At 53.2% G+C, this 22,552-nt stretch overlaps 1 protein-coding gene across 3 annotated transcripts in view; it reads right to left on the reverse strand.

The window, feature by feature from the left end:
• GRM4 (glutamate metabotropic receptor 4) overlaps nucleotides 1–22,552 on the reverse strand; it is a 204,257-nt gene that overhangs the window by 107,515 nt on the left and 74,190 nt on the right. The window contains exon 1 of one of the 3 annotated variants that reach the window (XM_089773624.1): nucleotides 8,002–8,130. The exons of the other annotated variants lie outside the window; for them this stretch is intronic. Within the exon in view, the coding sequence (XP_089629750.1) occupies nucleotides 8,002–8,056 (55 nt within the window). The 5' untranslated portion in view covers nucleotides 8,057–8,130. Of the gene's footprint in view, nucleotides 1–8,001; nucleotides 8,131–22,552 lie in introns of those variants that run through there. 3 annotated transcript variants of the gene reach the window in all.

Genomic DNA, 22,552 nt, shown 5'->3' on the forward strand with positions numbered 1-22,552 from the left:
GAAGGACGTGTGGCACAGACAGAGCCGAGGGGGGAGAAGGCAAGACACGACAAGCCAGGAGAGGGGGTCATACAGGCTATGAAGGCGACAGGTGCAGGCAGTCGGGGGTGCTGTGGCAGGCAGGGAGCACAGCATGGTGGGAATAGCCCAGGGGGACAGTCGTGCTGAAGAGATACCAAGGGGCCAGACGGATGGTGCCGGTGGGGTCAGTGGCAAGGAAGGGTGGGTAGCGGGGCAGCCTGCCAAAAGCAGAACCAAAAAAGGGGCTGAACATTTCATCTTTGCAAGCCCGTGTACCTTGCGCCGCGGAGGCTTTTCACGCCTGCATTATTCATGGCCTCTCCGCGCCGCACCAGGAAGGGGAATTTGCTGAGTGATGTTCCTAATAACTTAACACAAAACCCATTTAGTCAAAACACTTCTGTAAAGAGAGAGGAATTAAAGGAGGAGGAGGGGCCCCATTTCACCCCTCCCCTCTTTTCTTTCTCTTCGGCTTATTAAAAAACCAAAGGGCAAGTGGGATAGAAAGCCTCCTTTTTTTTGCCAAGACTCGCCTCAGCCGTTTCTCTCCCTCCGCTGCTTCAGGGAGTCGCAGGGGGCTGGATGAGGGAGTCCCTGAGTGGCAGGGGAGGTGAGAGCTGCTAGTGTGACAGCCCTGCTGGTCCTTCGGCTGCACCAGCACGTGCCAACCTACAGAGCAATCTATCCTAGGGTATGTCCACACTACAAAGTTTTGTCGGAAAAACCGTCATTTTACCGACAAAACTTGAGGAACGTCCACACTGAAATCGCGTACTTCCACAAGCAAATTGAAAGAACAGAGGGGGTTTTCCGGCATTGGTAGTCCTCACTCTACAAGGAAGAAGCCTTTTTGCGAAAGTCAGTTGGGTAGAAAATAGGTGCGCGTGGCAAAGGCTGGACAACTGGCACCAGTGGGGCTGGCGTGCAAAACGGGCTCCAGAGGTGCAGGCAGTTGTGAGAAATCGGCACAGCTGGCACTGAGGCAGCCGTCACAATCTGTCTGATAAAAGCAGCAGCCACTCCGGCTGAAGTCAAAGACAACTGTGCCTATTAACATCAGGGTCCTGATTAGTGCCCCTCCCCTCTCCTGGGGTGTCTGTAAATGAGGTGCAGCGTTAGTGGCTCCCCTTTGTTAGCCGTCACTCCTCTCACTTGTCACCTCTTGACCGGTAAGCAGCCATCGCTTGCGACAGGGAGAGCGAGCTACCCTCGTGAGCCACGTACACCCCCAACTCCCACTTTCAGACCAATGTACACCACCATGTGTGGGATATCGCCACTGAACTGGAGCTGAAAAAGGCGCAGCCAGAGAAGCCAAAAGTGCCCCCACAGGAGCAACACCTGCTCCCTCCAAGATGCTTTTCATCCAAATATCCATCCAAAACCACGTTCGATTAGATTGCCAGCTGTGTGGAGCCCAAGTCAGTAGCCACCTGCATGGAACTAGAACCCTAGACTCCTAGGGCTGGCAGAAACCTGAGGAGGTCATCGAGTCCAACCCCCTGCCCAAGGCAGGATCAATCGCAACTAGGAGGGAGGAACAGAGGTTGCAGGAGAGAAGAGTTTGACATAAGTACCAAGAAGTCAGTCTGTGTGCACATGGCTAGAATGTGTCTGTAAATAGCTTAATAATAAAAAGAGAATTTATTTTTACAAGCATGGAGTCTTCTCCGGTGATTACCCAGCACATGGTACCAGGACCATGGTCCATGACCGTGACTCCGAATTGCAACTCTTAAACAAATTATGTAAATACCAGGCCTGTCCCAGGCTTCGAGCCTGGGAAAAGTGAACGGCATAGCAAGGCAGAGGAGAACAAAACGCTTTCTAAAAATGCTGAGCTCAGAAACAATCCAGCTCAAATACAGTGATCCTTCATTTCACGGCTATTATGCTCCGTGCAAATCCAGGCGCGGGTGCCCTGGGATTTGGCTAACTCCTGCTAAGAACTGCAGCCATGCAATTTACCGGGGCACGGTGCCGACAGGCCTTAGGAAACTCCAACTATACAGAACGCTGCTGCTGCGACTCCTCCGCAGCAGCGAGACCTGTCCTTCGCTCCTGCCACGGGCTCCCGTAGACCTTATGGTCAAAGAGCTTAATGCACAACTGGATGAGGCTCAGATACTAGGGTGACGAGCACAGCGTAAGAGCCCAGAGAGCATAGAATTTCTGCTCGGAGGGCGTGCAAGTCCTGACATCAGTGGGAGTTGCACACTCGGAAGGGCTTAGCAAAAACTCACCTGGATGCCTGAGTACCAACGCTGGCACGCCAAGGATCCCTCGTGTGGGCAGGAGCTGGGGGAGATGAACGCGGGAAGCCTGGCACTTGTGCATCAGCGTGTGAATCCAGCAGAAGCCAGGAGAGTGGACCCTGACAGTCGTGCAATAGTGTGCAGCGGTGTGCACGTTCTAGCCACCAGGGGACGGATCCAGGCACAAGCATGTGAGTTCTCCCTTTGCCCGAGCATACCCGAGTGCAACACTTCCCTGTCCTTGGGAGCTGCGAAGCCTGACATGAGTGTGCCCAAGCGACACCTCTCCCTGGGCGTGGGGGCCGGCATTACGCGTCTCACAGCTCAGCGTGAAGAGGTGTCGAAATCTCCGAGGCATCCCCCTGCTCCTGTAATCTCCCCCCGCCATCAAGATGGGGCTCTCCGCTGTGCCACTAATGACTTTGTGCGCCGGGGTTCTCCTCCTGAGAGTGGGGTTAATGTGTGTTGTCAAACACGGGGCAGGATTTAATCTCCAGCCTTCTGGGCTCTGTGGGAGCCCTGGCTGCGTGGAGAAGTTCACCACCAAAGTGCCCTCTTGATTGCAGGTAGATAATAAGCTTGGGCTGTCTGGAACAGACGCCATCAATCAGGGACTGGCTTGTCCGGGCTCCCGCTGAGAGGAGAATGGCAGAAGGCTGGGCAATCAAACAGCCTGAGGGGGCCATCACGCCAGGGGGCACGGGAGGGAGGGGACAGATGTTCATTCAGATTGGTATTGGGGGGCTAGCAGGACACAGACACTGGAGCCTGCACTAACTCCCCCTGCGGGAGAGGATCCATTTATTCCTGTCCCCAGAGCTGTGCCTCGCAGGGGGGAATTTAAATGTTCCGGCTGGCTGAGCACAGCCAGGCTAGGGCCGCGCTTTGCAAAAGGCTTCCCGATCCTCAGCGCTGCTACCATGCAGCACGTTTGTGGCTGCGGGTGGGCGTGGGTGGGCAGGTGCACACACAAGCAATTGGGAGAGGGAGGGGGCACAGTTGTTGCTTGGCTGGTGACCCTGTCGTACTTCTGGGGTGCACCATAATACACAGCAAGCCTACTGCACAGCGTAGGGCAGGGAACCAGCCTGGATTTTGAGCCTAGACCCCCGGTGTACGATGGTTATGCTCTTGTTATTCTGTGAGCTGTACCTCGGACGACATTACAGCCACTGTCTCCTGCAGAGGCAGGAGGGCGTTGTTCACCGGCTGCCATGCAGACGGTCTTAGAACAGCATGAGCGCCCTTGTGAAGACTTTGCTTTTGTTCCTTCTTGATTAGCTCCCCCCCACCACCACTCCCGAAGGAAACTCAGGCCATCAGCGTGTTTCATTTGCTCATCAGCCCCTGTTCCAGGGAAACACGCCCTGGAATTAAAAGCAGATTTATTTCAATCCGGGCTGCGCCGCTCGTGCCGGCAATCCCCTCCAAGCTGCCGGCAGCCCACACGGGGGCATCTCAACCTGGCAGAGGGAGTCTGGGAATAAATAGGAACAGAAGCAATGCCGATCACCCGAGCGGATGCCTCTCTACCATGCACAGGGCGACCAGCTGTGGACCAAATTCAGCAACCCGCTGTGAGCCGCCGCAGTGCCTGCAAGCCGGCGACAGCGTCATTCCTCTGCTCTCCGTGTGACACGGCTCCACCAAGGCCCGATCACAGCGGGTGCAAACGTGTTCCAGCTCCCAACCTCAGTGGCTGGCTGGTTAGCACCTGCTCTGCAGGCCCGTGCTGGCTGACAGTGGCCCGGACATTTATTCCTAACACCGCTGACGTAACTCCCAACCCTGGAAAGAAGGGGTGGCCTCCCCAGCTTGCTTGCTGGTGCCCCTGCTGGCGGAGGTAGGGAGGCAGTCGGGGGGGCTCTATCTCCAGCCCTTCTTGGTCAGGGAAGGTAACCGTGCAGGGCTGGAGTGCACACAGATGGGAACAAATTGGGAGGGAGAGAGGGGAGTTCTCCAGAGACGGCTCCCCAAAAATGCATGGGAGGAAAGCCAGGGGAGGCTCAGAGGCTGCTCTCAGCCAGGACGCCGTGCTGATGGGGGATGGGTGTGTTATTTGCAGCCCTGTTGTGCCACTCGGCCTGACAGGGCCCAGCCAGAGCTGCCAATGGGAACATCCAGCTGCTTCTTGGCACCGTCACCTCACGCGAATCAGGCTGCGTAAATCGGCTAATATCCTTGATGGAATGGCCTTTCCCTGCCCTGTCTCGGGTTCCCGCTCACTCCTCCCCAGCACCATCTCCTTTGGCTTCCTGAACGGGTCCATTCCAGTCAGACTTTGAGGCCCGGAGTCTTTTGACTGTCAAATCGAGGCTCCTGCTTCTTGCCTCAGGACTGGTGACTCATGTCCCCTCAAAGCCTCCAGGAGCCAACGCACTAGAGAAGACAAACCCTGCTGCCTTTCGGCCAGCCAGGCTCCAGCTGGGGCCTGAGAGAAGGAGCCGTGGGATGCCCCCTCGCCCAGCCCCGAGCTGCCCTGGGGGGCACTTTTGGAATGGCAGCCACACACGAGCGTGGAAGGGAGGCCGCCAAGGCGTTACTCACTCTGGGATTCCCGCTGCAGGTCAAACGCCGACAGGAACCACGGTGAGACGAGGGCTTGGCACCTGCAGCCCAGGCCTGTGGCACAGATCCTAGCCTATACTGGCACCTCCTCTGCCCCAAATCCACCCAGGCGGGGTCGACCCCCGCAGCAGCCGTGGGATGCTGAAGCGCAGGGACAGGAAAGCTGGGGGCAGGCTCGCATGACCACCAGAAGCCCAGGCGTTCTTACTGGACAAGGCTTGGGACTGCGCCACGGAGACACCGCCTCACTAGGGCTTGTCTCCTGCCCCCCGCCCGGAGCATCTCTGGCTGCAGAGAGAACCCAGCCCCAAACTCAGCGAATCACTAGCCCTCTTCTGGGAGCGACGTTCCTTCCCTCCCCGCGTTCCTCCTGTAGAGAGCTCAGCAATGCTCTTTGCTAACCACTTACGTTCTCCCACGTTATTCCGGAGCGGCTGAGTGCCAGCCTGACGGAGGGACGCAGTCCCACGGAACACAGCGGGGTTACTCACCCCGCTGAGTCAGACAGGAATGGGGCTCGAAGAGTCCAGCCCTCCCTCCTCACTCTTGATTGAGTTGTGAAGACGACAGCCAGACTGTGAGTGGACCCTGGGCCCACACAGCCTCCCACTCCTTGCACGGCTCGTGCAAGAGCTGATCACGAGTGTGGCCCCCGTGCGCAGGGACTGCTCCATCCAGGGAACAAACCACCACAAAAGGGGGCAGGAAGTGGCAGGAGCCACGGAGGCTCTCGCCAGACCCCGCTTCATCACCGGCCCGTGGTGTGCGGCTCTCGTGGGGTTCTCACTGCCCCCTGCAGGGTTGTGTACACACTACACAATCCAGCCCCAGGGAAGGGTTTCATGGCGGGGCTTCTCCTTCTGGAAGAGAGCAGGACACAGGCGCAGATGGCTGGGAACAGAGGACATGAAGAGCTGCACTAATCCCTCCTTTCTCCTCACCTCTCCAAGGCCCAAGGACTGACACTGCTGCCACACGCTAGGATACGTCCACACCTCCCAATGCCGGCAGTGGCCAGCCAACGCACGCCTCTGCAAAGCCGGACGGACAAGCCCCTGAGGCGAGAGAGTGCAAACCCGAGCCGGCGGTGTGACAGGCAGGCTGCATTGCCCGCCAGCCAGCTCAGACAGGCCACATCCCTGCTACAGAGTGACATCAGCTTACACACATCAGCCTACAGCCATGGCAGTGATCAGCTTGTGGGTGCACCCTTGACTCCTGGCCGCGGCAGGGTGTGTCCCCTCGCCAGGAGCGACTGGCTTGTCAGCGCGGGGCTTCAGGGGATGGTTTCTGAAAGTTAGCAAGAGTTGCCGCAAGCAGCACAGCATCTGTAGTGGCACTGCGTCAACCTAATGACATCCACCGCGACTCTACGCTGCTCGGGGAGGCAGAATTACTAAATCCGCCTGGAGAGGCATTTACATCAGCGGGAGCCAAATTTAAGTGAAGACGCTTCCACAGCTAGGTAGACACAAGGCAGCTGATATTGACCTAGCCCTATTGTGTCGACAGGCCCGAGGCTAGCCGATGCAAGCCGTTGCTGTGGCAACCGAGTTTTCACTCATACTCGAGTTGCTCCACTCGATCCAGCCAAGCTAAAGCAAAGGCTGTTGTGAGGGGCCAGTTGTCCCGCACGGTTAAAACACTGCAGGGAGAGGGCTGGGGCTGGGAGCCTATCACAAGTGGGCTTGAGGCAGCCAATCAGGGCTCGGCTGGGCCCTATAAGAAGGGTTACCGGACAGGAGGAGCTCACTCTCACGCCATCTCTGGAGGGAGAGGGACCTAGGGGCCTGCCAGCAGGGGAACCTTGGACAGAGCAATGCTGGGGAAGACAGGGCAAGAGAGCCAGGGGAGGAGAGGCTTGATAAACCCCAGACTGAGGCCCAGTGACAGGAGCCTAAGGTGGTACCAGAGGAGCAGCCAGAAGGAGGACGAGGCAGAAGGCCTGCCATTGGTAAAGTGGCCCAACCACACTGCAGTTTGCCCCTGAGGGAAAGGACTAGATGACTGAGGCAAGTGGTGGCCTAGGGGCAACAGGGAGGACCCCACAGCATGGGTGTTGCCACAGAGCAGTACCAAGGGGAAAGAGCATCACAGCCTGTGAGGGATGCAGGGCCCGACACGATGTGGTGGAGAATAAAGGAAGAGACGGGTAGCAGCAGGTGTGGCACAGGCCAGAAGAGAGTGTTCTGGAGCTGGGAGAGCTAAATCTAGGACTGACCAGCAGGAGGCGCCACAGAAGAGAGTCCCAACCTGTTACAGCTGGTGTACACTGAACACAGACGGCGGCATCCCTCCACTGTCCCCCGGTAGCGTGAAAAAACAACACCCGAGAGACATGACCGTGTCAGCCTAGCTACCGCCTCTCGAGGAAGGGGTCCTCCCACTGCTGTAGCGAGCATCCACCCTCATGCACTGTAGCATCTGAAGTACAGACACACCTGAGAGTAACCACCCTGGACATGCTGGTCTGGTTAGCGATGGCATTGGCAGAGAGCGACTGGATGAGCAGCTGATGAGACGAGTCACTCTATTGCCTGTAATCCCACTGCAGGCCTGGCTCGGCCACAGTCAATTAGCTTAATTAGCCTGTCAAGGCTGTTCCCCACTCTGGCGCTCCAAGTGCAGAGGCCCACAAGAGACCTTGCCTCTACAGCACTGGTTACAATAAACTTCCCCACAGAATCATAATACACAGATTTTGGGGAAATCGCTGTCACCATCAAGTGCTTTTTCCTAAAAACCAGGGTGAACACTTGAAACCATCCCCAGGGGTACCCCAAGCTCTTCTGCCCCAAAAGAGTTCGAAAAAAGACAAGAGAAAACCAAGCTGCAGTCTGTGGTAGCTGACCCCTCAGTCAGAGGCCTGCAGATACACACAGACAGACCTTCCAGGACACAAGAATCAAATCATCGCCTTAAAAAATCATGTTTAATACCAAACAAAAGATAAACTTGAGAAAGCATTCTTGGTTGCTAGATGGTACAGAGCAACTAAGGAAAACAAATTAAAAACAGAGAAAATCTCTAGGAACAATACTTAGATGGCAGTTGGGGAGTGGAGGCATAGAATCACACAGAGCTGTTCAAACCAAACCACAAAATAAAGAAAAATTACCCGGTACACAGCTGGATTCACTTTTCCCTTTTTACTTACTTCTGATTTTCCCTTTGTTCACTCCATTCCCATGCCTTAGATTCCTTGAAGACATGGCAGTCCTGCCTGGGTTTAAATCATTTGGTGTCTCTCAACTCCTGGTTTCTCTCTCCCACACAAAGAAAGCAGGCAAGGAAGCTATATCCAATTCAGATTTCAACCCTCTATCTTGATTGGTTCTCCGGGCCCCCTGGTCAAAACCTTTGCTAGCTACCCTTGCTTAACCCCTTAGTCACTGGGTGCTGGTCAGCACTCCTGTCCATTACATAGCCCAAGCCTGCAACAGCACGTAACTCTAGCTCAAGACTTTTGAGGGTGGACAGGGGGTCAAAAGACAAATTATACCAGCAGCTACTGCAGGGAGGACTGACCGAACCTACTTTAACCGCTCTAGGAACACAACGGCTGCCGGACTCCGCAGCCAGGGACCATCCTTAGAAATGCACCGGCCATAGAACAGAAAAAAGCATCATAGGACCAGAGCTGCAAGCACAACATACCTCTGACCAAGTGGTTTTTACCCACGGAAGCTTATGCCCAAATAAATCGGTTAGTCTATAAGGTGCCACTGGACTCCCCGCTGTTTAAGCACAACACAGGCGGGTCTTTATAGGTTTGTCTATAAATGGTTTTGGGGGAACCATCTCTAGCTGCAAGTCAGTCTCCGTGGCCCACTGAAAGCTGAGACACCCAGCAAGGGGGCTGACGTGGTGTTGGTTCATGCGATGATCATCCAGGCATCCCTCCACGAGGACTGGGACAAGCCTGCGATAGCATAGGCCTCCAAGCAGACCCGGGATGGGAATGACTTTCAGCCACTGCTTCCTTATTATGGCTATTGCTCATGCGTATTGCACTAGCATCTCAGCGTGCTGGACAAACACAGGACAAAGAAAAGAGCCGGCAAGCCACATATACAAGAAGATGGAGACGGACCAAGAGAAATACAAGGAACTACCTCAGGAACTGCATTGGAATTTAACTTAGAGGCTCAACAGCTCTTATGATCTGTTACAGCGCTGGGCTGGTCAGCCCCACCCCATTCTAATATTTAGCGGCTTTTGTCAGGAGCTGGGCCTGTGCGGAAAAACCCAAGTAAGGATTTTGGGGGTTGACCCCACTGACCCCACTGCCAGTTCTCAAGTCAGTGTCCGTGGCCCATTCAAAGCTGCTCAAGGTGCAAATCTCAGAGATCATGGTCTTGTGACCAAGCAGAGCTTGTGCATCCCACTCACTCTCCGCCTTGAAACAAGTGGAGACCTGAGCTCTTGTTTGGCTTCCCCGATAAACCCGTTTTGGCAATCAGCATGGCACACGTTGGGGTCGCTTGCAGGGCTTTTCCAGGAGGCTGCCCACTTGCACAGACGATCCAGGCAACAGGATCTGCAAACGTCTGCAAGCCTGGACATTGAAGGGTGGGTCTGGCTGCCCTGCGGATCTCCATCTCCCTGCCACCAAGGCATGAAGGTGGGTTCTCACCATGTGTTCTCAGCGAGGACAAGGGAGTGGTAGTGTTGACATGTGCCAGTCAGTAAATGCTGTTCCTCCAGCCCCTCCTTTACTGTGACCTGATAACATATGAGGAAACTTGTCTTCACTAGGATATTAGCTCCTCTCCGCTAACTCCTGACTTCCGAGTGGGGACAGAGTCAGGCCTTAAATGTCTCTCCCAATCTAGCTCTCCAGGGCATGTCTACATTAGACACTAAACCCGGATTCTGGCTCAGGTTCCAGCCCAAGCCCTGCTTCCATCCACACACAACTCAGTCGGACTTGGGTCAGCCGGAACTCAGGATGCGGGTCCTTGGACAGTGAGGAGCAACCTAGGTGAGTGAGCAGGCAGCACAACGAACCTCCTTCACCTCAATGGGGCTGCGAGATTGTCCTAACGGAGACGCTCTCCCGGGAGAGGGCCGTGTTGCTCACTGCGCTGGCGTCCCTAGGATTTGCGGGGGCGCCGACTGAACCGTAACAGCGCTGTGATTGGCTGCAGAGGGAGCGCACGCCTCTCCCAGTCAGTGTGGTGTGCAATCAGCACCCGCCTCACTTCACGTGCCCTGGTGTGTCACTTGAGTAACACCGGCAGGAGAAAAGTACATGACTGGAAAACAGCAGAACCTGGCGCTCCTGTGTGTGGGCAACTGTAAGCAAAGTGTCACATGGACCACTCATAGAACCCTGATGGGCCGCAGGGGGTCCACCGCTGTCCTAGGACCATCTCTAGCTGGGAGTCAGCCTCCATGGTCCATTTAGGGGGTGAGTCAGAGGCCAAGCCCCGTCACTTTGCAGCACGGATGCAGGTGAAGCAGCAGCCACAAGTTGATCTGCCTAGTGCAGTATGGACACGGTAGCGCTGTTGAGAGACCCCAGTCCAGCAACTGTAAACCCAGCCATACACTGCAGTGTGGATGCTGAAATGCGGGCTTGGAAAGAATAAATTACCAAGTGCCACAGACCACGGTTTACAATGCAGAGTAGACATACCCAGAGCCTTTCCCTTAGTGCCTTTCTGCAAGGAAAAATTCAGCCACAGATTCAGTAAGGCAAGAGAGTGACAGAACTGGGGGACGAAGGCTAAATATTGGGAGCACTATGGCCGTGCTGAGCTAGCCGCACTCCTCTCCTCGCTGGTTACAGACAGATTGCTGGCATCTCATGCCTGCCTCTCTCTGGAACCTGTTCAATTGCTGCTCTTTCTGTGTTTTGAAATCTCATCAGATGTTATGAATCTGGGCAATTTCGCCGGCTTTTCAACTGCCTGCCTCGCTCGGCTAAATCAGTAATTAATGAATTTGCAAAAAAAAATCAAAGGGAGGCGGGTGAAATGTAAAACCCCTCCGTGGAAAGCTGGGAACTGGAAGGAGGCACACGGCTCAAAGGCTAAATGGAGGTTACTGTGCCAATCCGGGGAGATGGGACTCCCGTGCAAAATTCAGATTTCGCACATAGATAATGCCATAGATTTGGATTGGGAGGAAGAATGGTCATATGGCTAAGCTTCACCAGGAGTCCTGCATTCAGGTCCTGGATGTGTCAGACACACCCTGCTCCAAACAACTTCATCAGAACCATACATCCCTTTCCTGCTACGTCCCACTCATCCTGCTCCTCTCCAGTGCTGCCAACCCCACACATTCAAAAAGGGGAACAGCCAGCAATGTTCCTGTAGGAATCGGGGTGGGGGGAGTTTCAGCCCCCCCACCCTCCCTAAAGAGTACCATGGGGGTGGGAGGTTGGGGGTCGGAGCTGCACCCCCAGCCAGCCCCTTTCACCTGCTTGGTGATTCTGTCTCTTTCCTGCATGGTTTTATGAGAAGCATTCCCATTCCGGGCACATCCCATTGTCCTGGCACAGCCAAACCCTGGCCTGGTTTTAAAGTTATGATCAGAGGATGCTATGTACTAAATGTGTTGGTCTTCGCTCTTACCATTTAGCAGGAGTTCTTGAACAGACAGACTCTCTCAAATATATAGTAGATGAAAGGGGCTGTCCCCCACACCCGAGAACCGGACCAGAAGGTTGCAGCGGCCCAGAAAATGAGGTCCCTGCTCTGACTCCACAGGGGCAACCTGCCAATGGTCCCCTTCAAGTCTTGTGGAAAAAATGAAGCAGGGCAGGAACACTGCCCTTTCCCTCTTTCCATTTAGCTGATCTCCTCCTCGCATCACGCTCACGGCGGCAGTGGGCAGAGTAAAGGCTACAGGCCCTGCTGGCGCAGCTGTATCTACCAGCACAGACACTGCTTAGACGAGGGGAACATGGACACGCCAGCTTCCTGCAATATCGCCTAAGCATCTCTCTGCTGGCCCATCCAGGGCCTCCCCAGTCTACGCTGCTGTTTTTAACAGCGTCATGTCCTGCTGCTTCCCCCGACCAGACATCTGTTTCTGCAGATAGCTACTCTGGTGTGGACAAAGCCTGCTCTTAATTAAGGCATGTCGCTGCACATACCCCATGCTGATATTATTTCTAATCTTTTCCATCCATGTGCGGACTTTTTCCCGTCTGTGTGCAGAATAAATTTTATGTGCACCAAGCCGTGCGGATGTGCACCACCAGTAGCAACAAAAACCTAGCTGTGGGCACTCTGCTAATCAGCTGGTTAATCACTTTACTAATCACTGGAATCTCTCCGGAGTGGCAGTACAAGTGCCCCGCTTACAGGGAACACTGCTCCGAACATCACTTGTAGACAAGGCCCTAAACCTAAACCTCACCCAAGAAGAAAAGCAAAGCCGAACTGTTCCTCTAGAAAGTCACTTGCTGCCTCCATAGCCTTCCCTCAATGTATGTATCCAGTTCCTCATGTCTTGTCTATTCAGACAGGCCGGGACTGTGTGCTACCCTGTGCTTGCACAACAGGGCTGTTCACGATTGTTCCCTAGGTTGCACCAGAACCACTTAACCTCTCTGAGGCTCTGTTCCCTGCCTGTTAAATTGGGATATTCCTGCTTTCTTCCACTCTGCCTTTGTCTGCCTTGTTTCGATTACTCTGGGGCAGGAATTCTCTCTCAGGGAATGTTTTGTGTGATCCTTGGCCTAGCGGGTCCTCATCTGGGTCAAAGCCTCTGGGTGCTACCATAACACAGTACAGGCAGCCCCCGGGTTACATGGATCCGACTTACATCGGATCCCTACTTACAAATGGGGTGAGGCAACCCCGCACTAGCTGCTTCCCCCCAGCAGACCAGGGAGACGCGAAGCTAGCACCCCCCCGCCCCAGCAGACCAGGGAGATGTGGAGCAGCTGTTCTCAGCAGACACCTCAGCTTGAGAATAAAGGACTGAGGGAAGTGAGGTGTGGGAGAATAAAACTGAGCTCTGGAGAAATGTTTGGCTAGAGTTTCCCCTACAGTATGTACCAGTTCCGACTTACATACAAATTCAACTTAAGAACAAACCTACAGTCCCTATCTTGTACGTAACCCGGGGACTGCCTGTACTATAAAATAGAAGAAATACATCTGAATTTCCCAAGGCTGCTGAGAAGGTTCGAATACTGACAAGATGGGTCACAGGTGGGGAAGAGGGGGTGTATCACATCTTCCCACCTGCTGCTTTTCCACTGCACCTGGAGCTTATTCCTAAGGGACTGTCAAGGGCATTTGTTCTCCGTATTCGCAACAAAAAGTCAATTAGTGCCAGCTGGGGTGGGGGGTTTCTGTGATGGGGGCACCAATCTATTAGCACCCAGGCTGAGACCTCCCACTAGACACCCAAACACCATCCAAGGCAAAGGTTCTATTTCTTTTTTCCTGCACCTGTTCATGGACACTTGGGCTATTGTGGCCACTCTTGTATGATGCATTTCTTTGGGGCTATTTATGCAAGCTGTACATTTTCTAGCTAAAGAGGTGTTTAAAAATCCAGCTGAAATTGTGAGATATTGAGAAGATTTTAAAAAAACAAACAGATCATCTCCGCGCCCCGCCCCCACTTTTGAATCTGGGTCAGAATCGCTGGCTCTAATGTGTCTGAAAAACCTACAGGGCAGCTTAGATTTGGGTTGCTAGTTCTTCAGAGCCCAGACGATCACACTGATTTTACAACACCTAACAAAAGGGGCTCTGTTCTTGATGGGCCACTAGATACGACCATCTGATCAGCTGTAGGATTTTAGTGCACCTGGATTTGAACCCAAACCCTCCTCTGGATTCCTCCTAGCTAAGGCCAATGCACCAGCCTCAGGCAAGCTCTAGAATTACATCCTTGACCCTCTTTTTTTCCTAATTCTAACACACAAAATAATTGTTTTAAGGGCCGATACTAAACAGCTGAGTTAACGGGAAACCTCTGTGCTGTTTAAAGCACTGAATTTGCGCACTGGAGGCAATTTGCAGATCTCAGCCAGCGATCCTGATAGCTCCCCTTCCCGGAGACATGGTGGGACCCAGGAACGAAAATAGCGAAGGAGCACAGAGCTGTACTGCAACCATTGTGCCAGCCCCGTCACCAAGCCCCGTCCCTCAGAGGATCTCAGGGCGCTTTGTGCACATTAATACATGAAACCTCATAGAGAGGTCTAGGCTGGATATTAGGAAAAACTATTTCCCTAGGAGGGTGGGGAAGCACTGGGATGGGTTCCCTAGGGAGGGGGTGGAATCTCCATCCCTAGAGGTGTTTAAGTCTTGGCTTGACAAAGCCCTGGCTGGGTTGATTTAGTTGGGACTGGTCCTGCCTTGGGCAGGGAGCTGGATTTGGTGACCTCCCGAGGTGGACCTCTCTTGATGACCTCTCTTCCAGCTCTATGACTCTATGACTCTAACTCTTCAGAAGGAAGGTCTATTGTCCCCGAGCTAGAGTTAGTGGGAATGTTTCTGGCACAAGGAAGATGTCACTGAAACCAAAAGGTGTTGGCTACAATGCAGACTTTAGCACAATTAAGTTTGGGGTCTGGAACTGGGGAGAGAGTCTCTGTTTAACACCCTGTTAGCTGGGTCGTTGGGGCCCTGCCCTGGGATGTGGAAACCCGTGGGTCAAGTCCCTGCTCTGACTGAATCAAAGTGCTCTAGGAAGGAAAACCCTGTTTGGAATTGGGCTGAGCACGGCCTTGAAGCTGTCTCCTATGTCCTAGCTCTGTGCCTAATTGCCCCTCTTCCCACCACATGAGTATGCTAAGGCTCCGTCTACACTGCATGATTATTTCGGAATACGCTATTCTGGAAGAAATGCTCCGAAATAGATAATTTCAAAATAGTGCATCTACACTACAGGGAAGCCTGGAAATCAGCCCGAGGCAGGCTCCCTGACGTGGATATGCTACCTCGATTTAGAGCCCCAGGAAGCACTGGGGAGGAATTACTTTGAATGGCCCTAGGGGAGGAGCTATTTTGAAAAAGCAGCGGTGAAGCATCCACACGACTGCCATTCCGAAATAGCTATTTGGAAGAGGCGTTATTCCTCATGGAACGAGGTTTACAAACACTGAAATAAGCCCCCCGTTATTTTGAAATTGTGACAGATCATAGAACCATAGAGCTGGAAGAGACCTCAGGAGTCATCAAGTCCAGCCCCCTGCTGTAGCCAGGACCAACACCAACTAAATCAACCCAGCCCGGGCTTTGTCAAGCTGAGACTTAAAGACAGATGTTTGAAATAACAGATGTTATTCCAAAATAACACTGCTGTGTAGACGTACTGTAACAGCGCAATCAAACACAGACCTCCTCAATGCAATTCGTTTCCCCCAAAGCATCCAAAAGGCTTGATTTTCATTCCTGGGTGGAACGGAAAAAGATCCCAGACCCTTGGGAGTTGCTGTAGAACAGAAGAGTCATCCTCAGGTCAGCACCACCCAGTCCTACAGATAGGGAAACCGAGGCACAGAGGGATAAGCGAGTTGCCCAACAACCCACAGCGCGCCATTGGTACAGTCCTGACCAATCCCTTCTCTGACTGGACTGCTACTCTCCAACCCCAGTGCTTCCCATGTGTCTCTGTGGCAGGCTGCAAAGTCAGCATTTTCCTAACACTGCCCTGGTTTTATAACTGCTCTGTATGCTTAATTTTCCTGCACAGGCTGCCCTACATCTTAGGGTTTATTTCTGTCGGCATTTAAAAGAGTATTTAAAAGCTGATTACATGCTGGTTCAAAGCAAGTGTCCCGCAGGAGAGAGCGGCATTAGGGAGAATTTAGCAAGACAAGGGACATCATGAACTAACCTAGGGAACCTTTGATCAAGTTTCGCTTACGCTGGAACTTGCCAGTGGCTCAAGTTAGTGACACGTGTCCACCTACTCCACCCAGAGCAAGTGACATTCTCTCAAGGAGGGTCTGGAGAAGGAAGTTCAGTCTGGACTAGAAGTGCACTAGCACAACTGCCTGGAATTGCATTAACAGGGAAGAGGCAGGGAGGGCAGATCCAGATTCAGCACTGGCTGAGCTGGGCAGAGGAAGCTTACATCGCAGCAGCCTTGAAGAGCTAGCTTCACCAAAAAATAGGGGGCAAAAAACGAAGTAGAAAGGAAAGATACTAGCCCAGGAGAAAAGCTGGCCGGAGAGTTATGACGCCAGCATGGGGCTCAGAGGTGGGGCTTAATTCTTCTCGCTCAGAATCTCTTCTCTTGGCATGGCTCTGTGCCTCAGTTTCCCCTTCTGTAAAATGGGGCTAAAACCTTCCCTTATTTCTCTCCGACCTTTGAGTTTAAGTTCTTCGGGAGAGGCTCATCTCAGTGTGCCTGTACAGCACCAACTACCACGGGGCCCATCCGTGTTACTGTAATAAAAACCATTTGTATTATTAGCCACCAGCCTGGATGTAACGAGGTATTTACTTATTGCTCAATTGCCATCGTTAAGGATGCTGGGAAACCTCGGCTCTGCCAGCCTGAGTAAAGCCGTGTATTTCACACCAATCCACACCTCAAGGTCAGTTGTGTACGCCCACTCCCTTTCTCCCCCCACCGCTGCATCTCCACAGGAGACCAACAAGCTCCTAAGAGTAAAGCAAGGTCATTTCTAATAGAAATGAATGAATTAATAAGGCACAAGCAAGTGCTGGAGAGAGGCAGGAGCTTCTGCAATACCTGTTAATGGGAAATAACCGGCTCTTAAAGAGCCATACACTACGGGGTGGGAGCCTGCCGCAATCTGAACACAACAACAGCAAATGATCTGTCTGCATACTGTACCTGCACTTACACACCGTCCCAGGGGAATGCATCACTGCACCATGCCTACACCCACGGCCACGATGTGCTGCATTGACTAGTGATGTAGAGAGCCCGCATGACACCACCTCGCCGACCTGAGCTAGCTGGTGCCTCAGTTTCCCCTCCACCAGGTTGCATCTCCCAACCTTCCAGCCGGGGTTGGTTGCTGCTGTGAGGCCCTCTAAGTCATTCAGATCCACCCTTGCTGGGGCCACAAGTCCAAGAGGAACCCAAAAGCAGTCTTGTACCCCCGCCTCAAGCTGTGCATAGCCCCTCCTTCCTGAGGGTCTGTCAGCCTCAAACCCCAGACACTCTTCGGCCCCTCAAACCCCAGACACTCTTCGAACACACTCTGAGTTTCTCCCTGCGCTCTGTCTGGTCTCTCACCTTTCCAGCTTCTGTCTTATCCTGTCTCTATCCCTCCCCTCCTGCCCCAGGCCTGCTTTAGCCACATGACCCACCTGTTCAGGTGACTTTGCTCAGTTCTCCACCTGGGGAGAGCAGCTCTGTATGTCGTAATTGGGGCTGCGGCGAGAAGGCGCCAGAGGCCCTGTGAGAGGAGCCCAACTCCAAGCAGCCTGGTTTTCAGAAAGTGCTGGGGGAGGGGAAGGCCTTTTGGTCTCCATCTTGGGACACCGCAAAAAGCACTGGTCCCTTTTGCAAACCTCAGTTTGACATGCACGTGGCCACACACACCCAGCACGAGCACAAGAGGGTCCGTGTCCAAGACTGGACCCAGTAACAAATTGGGTCTCCTGCTACACACAGCTCATACAGCCTGTGGCGACTTGGAGAGAGCACCTCTAGCATAAATACCTCTAGCATTTCTAGGGCATGGATGGCCTTATGCCATCCTCGTGCATGGACACCATGGCTGTGGGACGTGCAGTGACACATCTCAGAGCACACACTCGACAGTGATCAAGGGCACACATGTGTGCTCACTAGCCAAGGCCAGTATGGGAGCTGCAGCCAGAGCTGGGCTTCAAGATACCAGGGGGAGGAAGGGAAGGCAAACTGAGCTCTCCCTATTGCCTCTCCTGCTCTGGTCCTACTGCTGGAGAGGACACTGGGGTGACAGGCTGCCTCTCTCCCTAGTCCTCTGATGGAGGCGGAGATGGGGCCAGCTTGCAAGCCAGCAGAGTCCCAGCCCACCTTGGTGCATGCTGCTGTCCTTCAATGTGTGACTTCCCTAAGCATCACCAAAGCACGGGGTGAAACGAGCTACCTCCAGGCAGAGGCCCGGCCTAGCTTCCCCGCCCACTAGGCTATCAGTCCCCCAGCTGGCACCTGTCTGAGAAAGCGGCTGGAACAAAGGACTCTCACGGCCGCTCTGCTCCGCCAGCCATGCTCGGCTAGCATAATCTTCCTCTCTCAGCCGCACGCCCTTTGCCGCTGGAGCACACTGGCTCCACTGCACCCCCGCCTCGCCTTTATCTGCTGGCGCACGCTGGCCTGGCTTCAGCGAGACACGACGAAGCATCACGCCCCCTTGGCGGCCACAAGGAACGGGGCTGATGGCTTGGCACATCCTGCCAGCCACTCTCGTGGACGGCCCCTTGGCCGCCACAGAGCCTGGACAGGAGACACGGGCCTGCTGGCTGGCTCCAGGAAGGGCGGGCGCTGCCAAAGGAACGTCTGCCCGGACAGAAGTTAATTTTGCAAAGCGGGCCTCTGAGCTCCAGTGCAGAGCCAGGAGATCCTAGTGGGGTCACAGCTAGCTGGGTATGCCTGCAGGCACTACAGTCACAATGCCCCGCTGATGCATACTCATGCCCAGCAGGAAAGCGACAGATGGGGGGAAGGGAAGAGGGAACCAAGAGGACAGTTTTTCCCTGAGATGGCTCACTGGAAGGTTACAGCCCCTCCAGAACAGACGCAGAAGGACTGAGGACAGCTGCCTCCGAACACATGGGGGAATTAAAGACAGATTTCTCTGCTGAGACAGATCAAGGGATTGCAGCCCTTTGCCGGCATCTTTCATCCACACATCTCCAAGCCCATGCTCATCCTCACTCGGGGTACATCTACACTGCACACTTATTTCAAAATAAGCTATTCTGGAAGAAATAGTCCAAAATAGCTGATTTTGAAATAGCCCGTCTACACTACAGGGAAGCCTTAAAATGAGTCCAAGGCAGGCCCCCCTAATGTGGCCGTGCTACCTCAATTTAGAATCTCAGGAAGCACTAGGGAGCTGGGGAAAAGCTATTTCGAAATAGCAACAGTGGAGCGTCCACACAACGGTTATTTTGAAATAGCTATTTGGGAAGAGGCGTTATTCCTCGTGGAAGGAGGTTTACAGAAGTCGCAATAAGCCCTCCGTTATTCTGAACTAACAGAATTGCTGTGTAGACGCTCGCATAGTTATTTCGGAATAACAGCTGTTATTCCAAAATAACACGGCTGTGTAGACACTCCCTCGGTGAGCTCCAGCCTTGCAAGTTTGGAAAGTGTTCCCCATTTCACGGGAGGGAGGGAGTGAACCCAGAAACACATGGGGCCAGGTTTTCAGGTGCTTGGCCCCCACCACTCAACCCTGATTGCCAGAAGAGCTCAGTTCCTTTGTAGGAGCTTAAATAAGAGCCCGATTTCCACATGTGCTCAGCATCAGTAGCTTTCAACACAGCAAGGAAGGGGTTAACAGCACCCAGGAGTCCTGATGTCCAGTTGTCACACTGGGCCATGCTTCCTGCTGTGAGCGGTGGGGAGCGGGTTGGGTTTGCAGGGGCACTGTTCAGATGCGCAGCTGAGCATCCGGGCCTTCAGCCAACGCAGCGCAAGAACATTCTCCCCGAATCAATGTGATTTCTGAAAGGCCACCGAACATCCTGCGAGGACCTCATTCTGGCTTCCTCACGGGGGCCTGGGAGCCGCCGGAGTAGCACCCATCCCCACGAAGGGTCCATCCACAGGCCTGTCCATGCTGAGCTAGTCCCCGGGGAGCATGTAAGAAAGACTGGGTCATCTCCAGCCAGCGCAGATCCACTGGACACTGCGGTGAGACCTGTGGGCTAATGCTAGAGCCAGATCCCAAGACTCACACACAGGGAAAGGTCTCACCGAAGCCACGTCGGCACGTAGGTCTCACGTAGGCAACCTTGGCAGTCACACCAATGATGACGTCACACCATTGAGGGCTATGGAGGCGGGGGCGCCCATCAAGCATTTCGCCTAGGGCATCAGTTGCCGGCAGCTCGCCTCGAGCCGCTCCTGGGTCCATCACCCCCAGGCCTCAGCTTAGCCTCTTCTCTCCGTGCTTCCCAGACTGCAACTGCCCTCCCTCCCAGGCTCTGTCCCCCAGCCAGGTGCTGGTCTCCGCCTTTCTCCCTTTGTCTCTCTCCCTGGGAGGCTGAGCCTGGGTGTCTGGGTTAATACACATTTGGGAGAGTCCGTGAGAATCTCCCATCACAGCGCAGGGGGACACTGGGTTACAGAGCAGACAGCCCCCCACTATGCCACAGACAGCAACGGGAGGTGCAGCTGCTCAGAGCTCCTTGGTTGCAAAGGGCCTGATTCCCAGACCATGGGAGTGTTTCCCTGGACATCAGTGGGTTTGGCTCGGGACCAAAATAAATAAGGACTTTTCACCCCAGTGAATCTACCACATTAGGAGGCTGAGGCTGTCTCTCAGAAGCTCTCATGTGGGCATATTAAGGGAATTTTCCATTTGCTTGTTATATACCAGCCTTCACCATGCACAAGTCCAGGTAAAGTCGCCTTTTCGCACCGAGCCATTAACAAGAACGAGCCAGTGCCCCATTCCAGCGAGAGCTGTGCTAATTTATGAGCAAGGCAGCAGCACGACAAAGACCAGGGGACAAACACAGGAGAGCTGGAGATGCTACACTGTGCTCAGATCTCTCTCTAAGCCTTTCTCCCATCGGGGCGCTCTGCAGTGGTAGTGCTGGGCGAGCTAGAGATGGAGGGAGCCACAAACCCCAGGCTACACTGGCAATGAGAAAGGGGACATCGTACAAACCCCAGGCAATGTTCTTCCAAGCCCTGGAAATGGGACATTCCTACAGAGAGATTATTGAAATCCCCAGCTGACCTGGTCAGCTCTCAACCTGGTTCCAGTCCGGCTAATGGCAGGATGGCCCCTCTTGGACAGGTTGCCTAGCCTCCAAGGGACAGATTTATGAGTCCAATCCCAGTGCCCCCTATGCTCACCTGGGGGCTTGATCCAAAGCCCAAGGAAGTCAGCAGGAGCCCCCAGGTCATCTGTGGATCAGGCCCTAGCAACTGAGCATGCTCACCTCCTGGAGTATTATGCCAGAAATTACAGCGCTGTCCAAGGTGCTGAATTCAGCTGGCAAGCTGCAGCATCTGCAGCCAATGAGAGGCTTCCAGCAAGGGAGCCAGCTGCTCCCCCAACCTACACTGTGCAGTACTGCTAACAGCACCCCTCTTTCATCACAGGGCTGTAGGCCATGTACGCCAATTCCTACTTTCATTGCTGGTGAGCCAGAAAATGTTGTGCTGACAAAGGCTAGCACCACGTGCATGTCTTTAGAAAGCTACCGGGGCAAGGTGATCTCTCCTCTTCTCCATTCATCCCAGCTGTCATATCTGCCCGATCTATAATTGCAGTTATTTTTATTAGCATTGTGCCAGGGTTACAGGAGACAGTTTGCCAAGGTCAAGTGCGTGGGGTTTTATTTTTTAATCTCAACAAGACTTATCTGCCGAAGCAACCCTCCATACATCTGCGATTAAATAGAGGGAAATTTCACAGCTGTGCACTGCAAAACAAAAGTACCCTTAAAAGTCAACTTGATAATGAATTCCTGAGTGACCATCAATGCAACAAACTTATCTGAGCCCTCTAAAAGCCAATGGAGTGCAATTAAAACAAAAAGTTGTTTGGGGCTTCTTCATTTTCTTTTGTTGCGACCAGCCTCATGGATTTGTACTGCCATTGAACACCTGAGCAGCCCTGCTTAAGCATGGTAAGAACAATGTTGTGACAAATTGCCGGATGCGAGGAGAATAGGTTGGTTTTAATACTAGTAAAGGCAGCGGGGTGGTCTAACAGACAAGGTATTGGACTGGAGCCAGGAGAACTGGGTTTTTGACTTTCAGCAAAAACACTCACTAGTGCATGCCTCAGTTTCCCCCATCTGTGAAACGATCATTCACTTTCCATTAAGCATTCATACTGGTGAATTCACTTTCCATCACACATATTGCACAAGCATTTTTAGGGAGCAAATATAAGAGGACCGTGAATATGTGGAAACTGAGTTCATTTGAAAATCCAAATGAGTATGCATAGGAAATACATTTCCAGTATTTGCTCACTTTGGAATTTATACTCTCTGACAAGAGACACTGAAAAAAGAGTGGCATTGGATGGTCCTAAATCTATTCTCTTTCAATGATCCTCATATTTAATTTGCTTAAAAATATCATCTTTGGACTCTAACCACCAGTGCCATAAATTCAGCCTGTGATCTGATCATCACTGTGTTCTTTTTGTCTTAGGTGCCACCATTGACTATCTACAGATGCGTTTCCAATCCTTGTAACATCCAGGTGCAAGTTACAGAATGATGAGCGGTGGATTGAAGAGGAGTCTTCATGTGGAAAAAGGAGAAGCTTGGACTGATCGTTGCCATGATAAAAAGGCAGCATGGTCTAGTGGGTGGGGAATTCAATTAGCATTGCTGCAACCAGCATTCTCATCCTGACAAGCTGAGTGCCCTTGCATAAGTCACTTCCATTCTTCTTCATGACTGTTTCACCTCCCACCCTTGTCTACTTACACTGCAAGCCCTTTAGGGCAAGTCTGCTCTCTTACTAGCTGTATGTACAGCTCCGAGCACAATGACGACCTGACCTTGGCTGAGCTACAATAATACCAACAGTAGGGAGGAATCATTGGTATCTAGTCACCT

Source organism: Pelodiscus sinensis, chromosome 27 (genome assembly GCF_052426305.1).
Source record: "Pelodiscus sinensis isolate ZL-2025 chromosome 27, ASM5242630v1, whole genome shotgun sequence".
Lineage (NCBI taxonomy): Eukaryota > Metazoa > Chordata > Testudines > Trionychidae > Pelodiscus > Pelodiscus sinensis.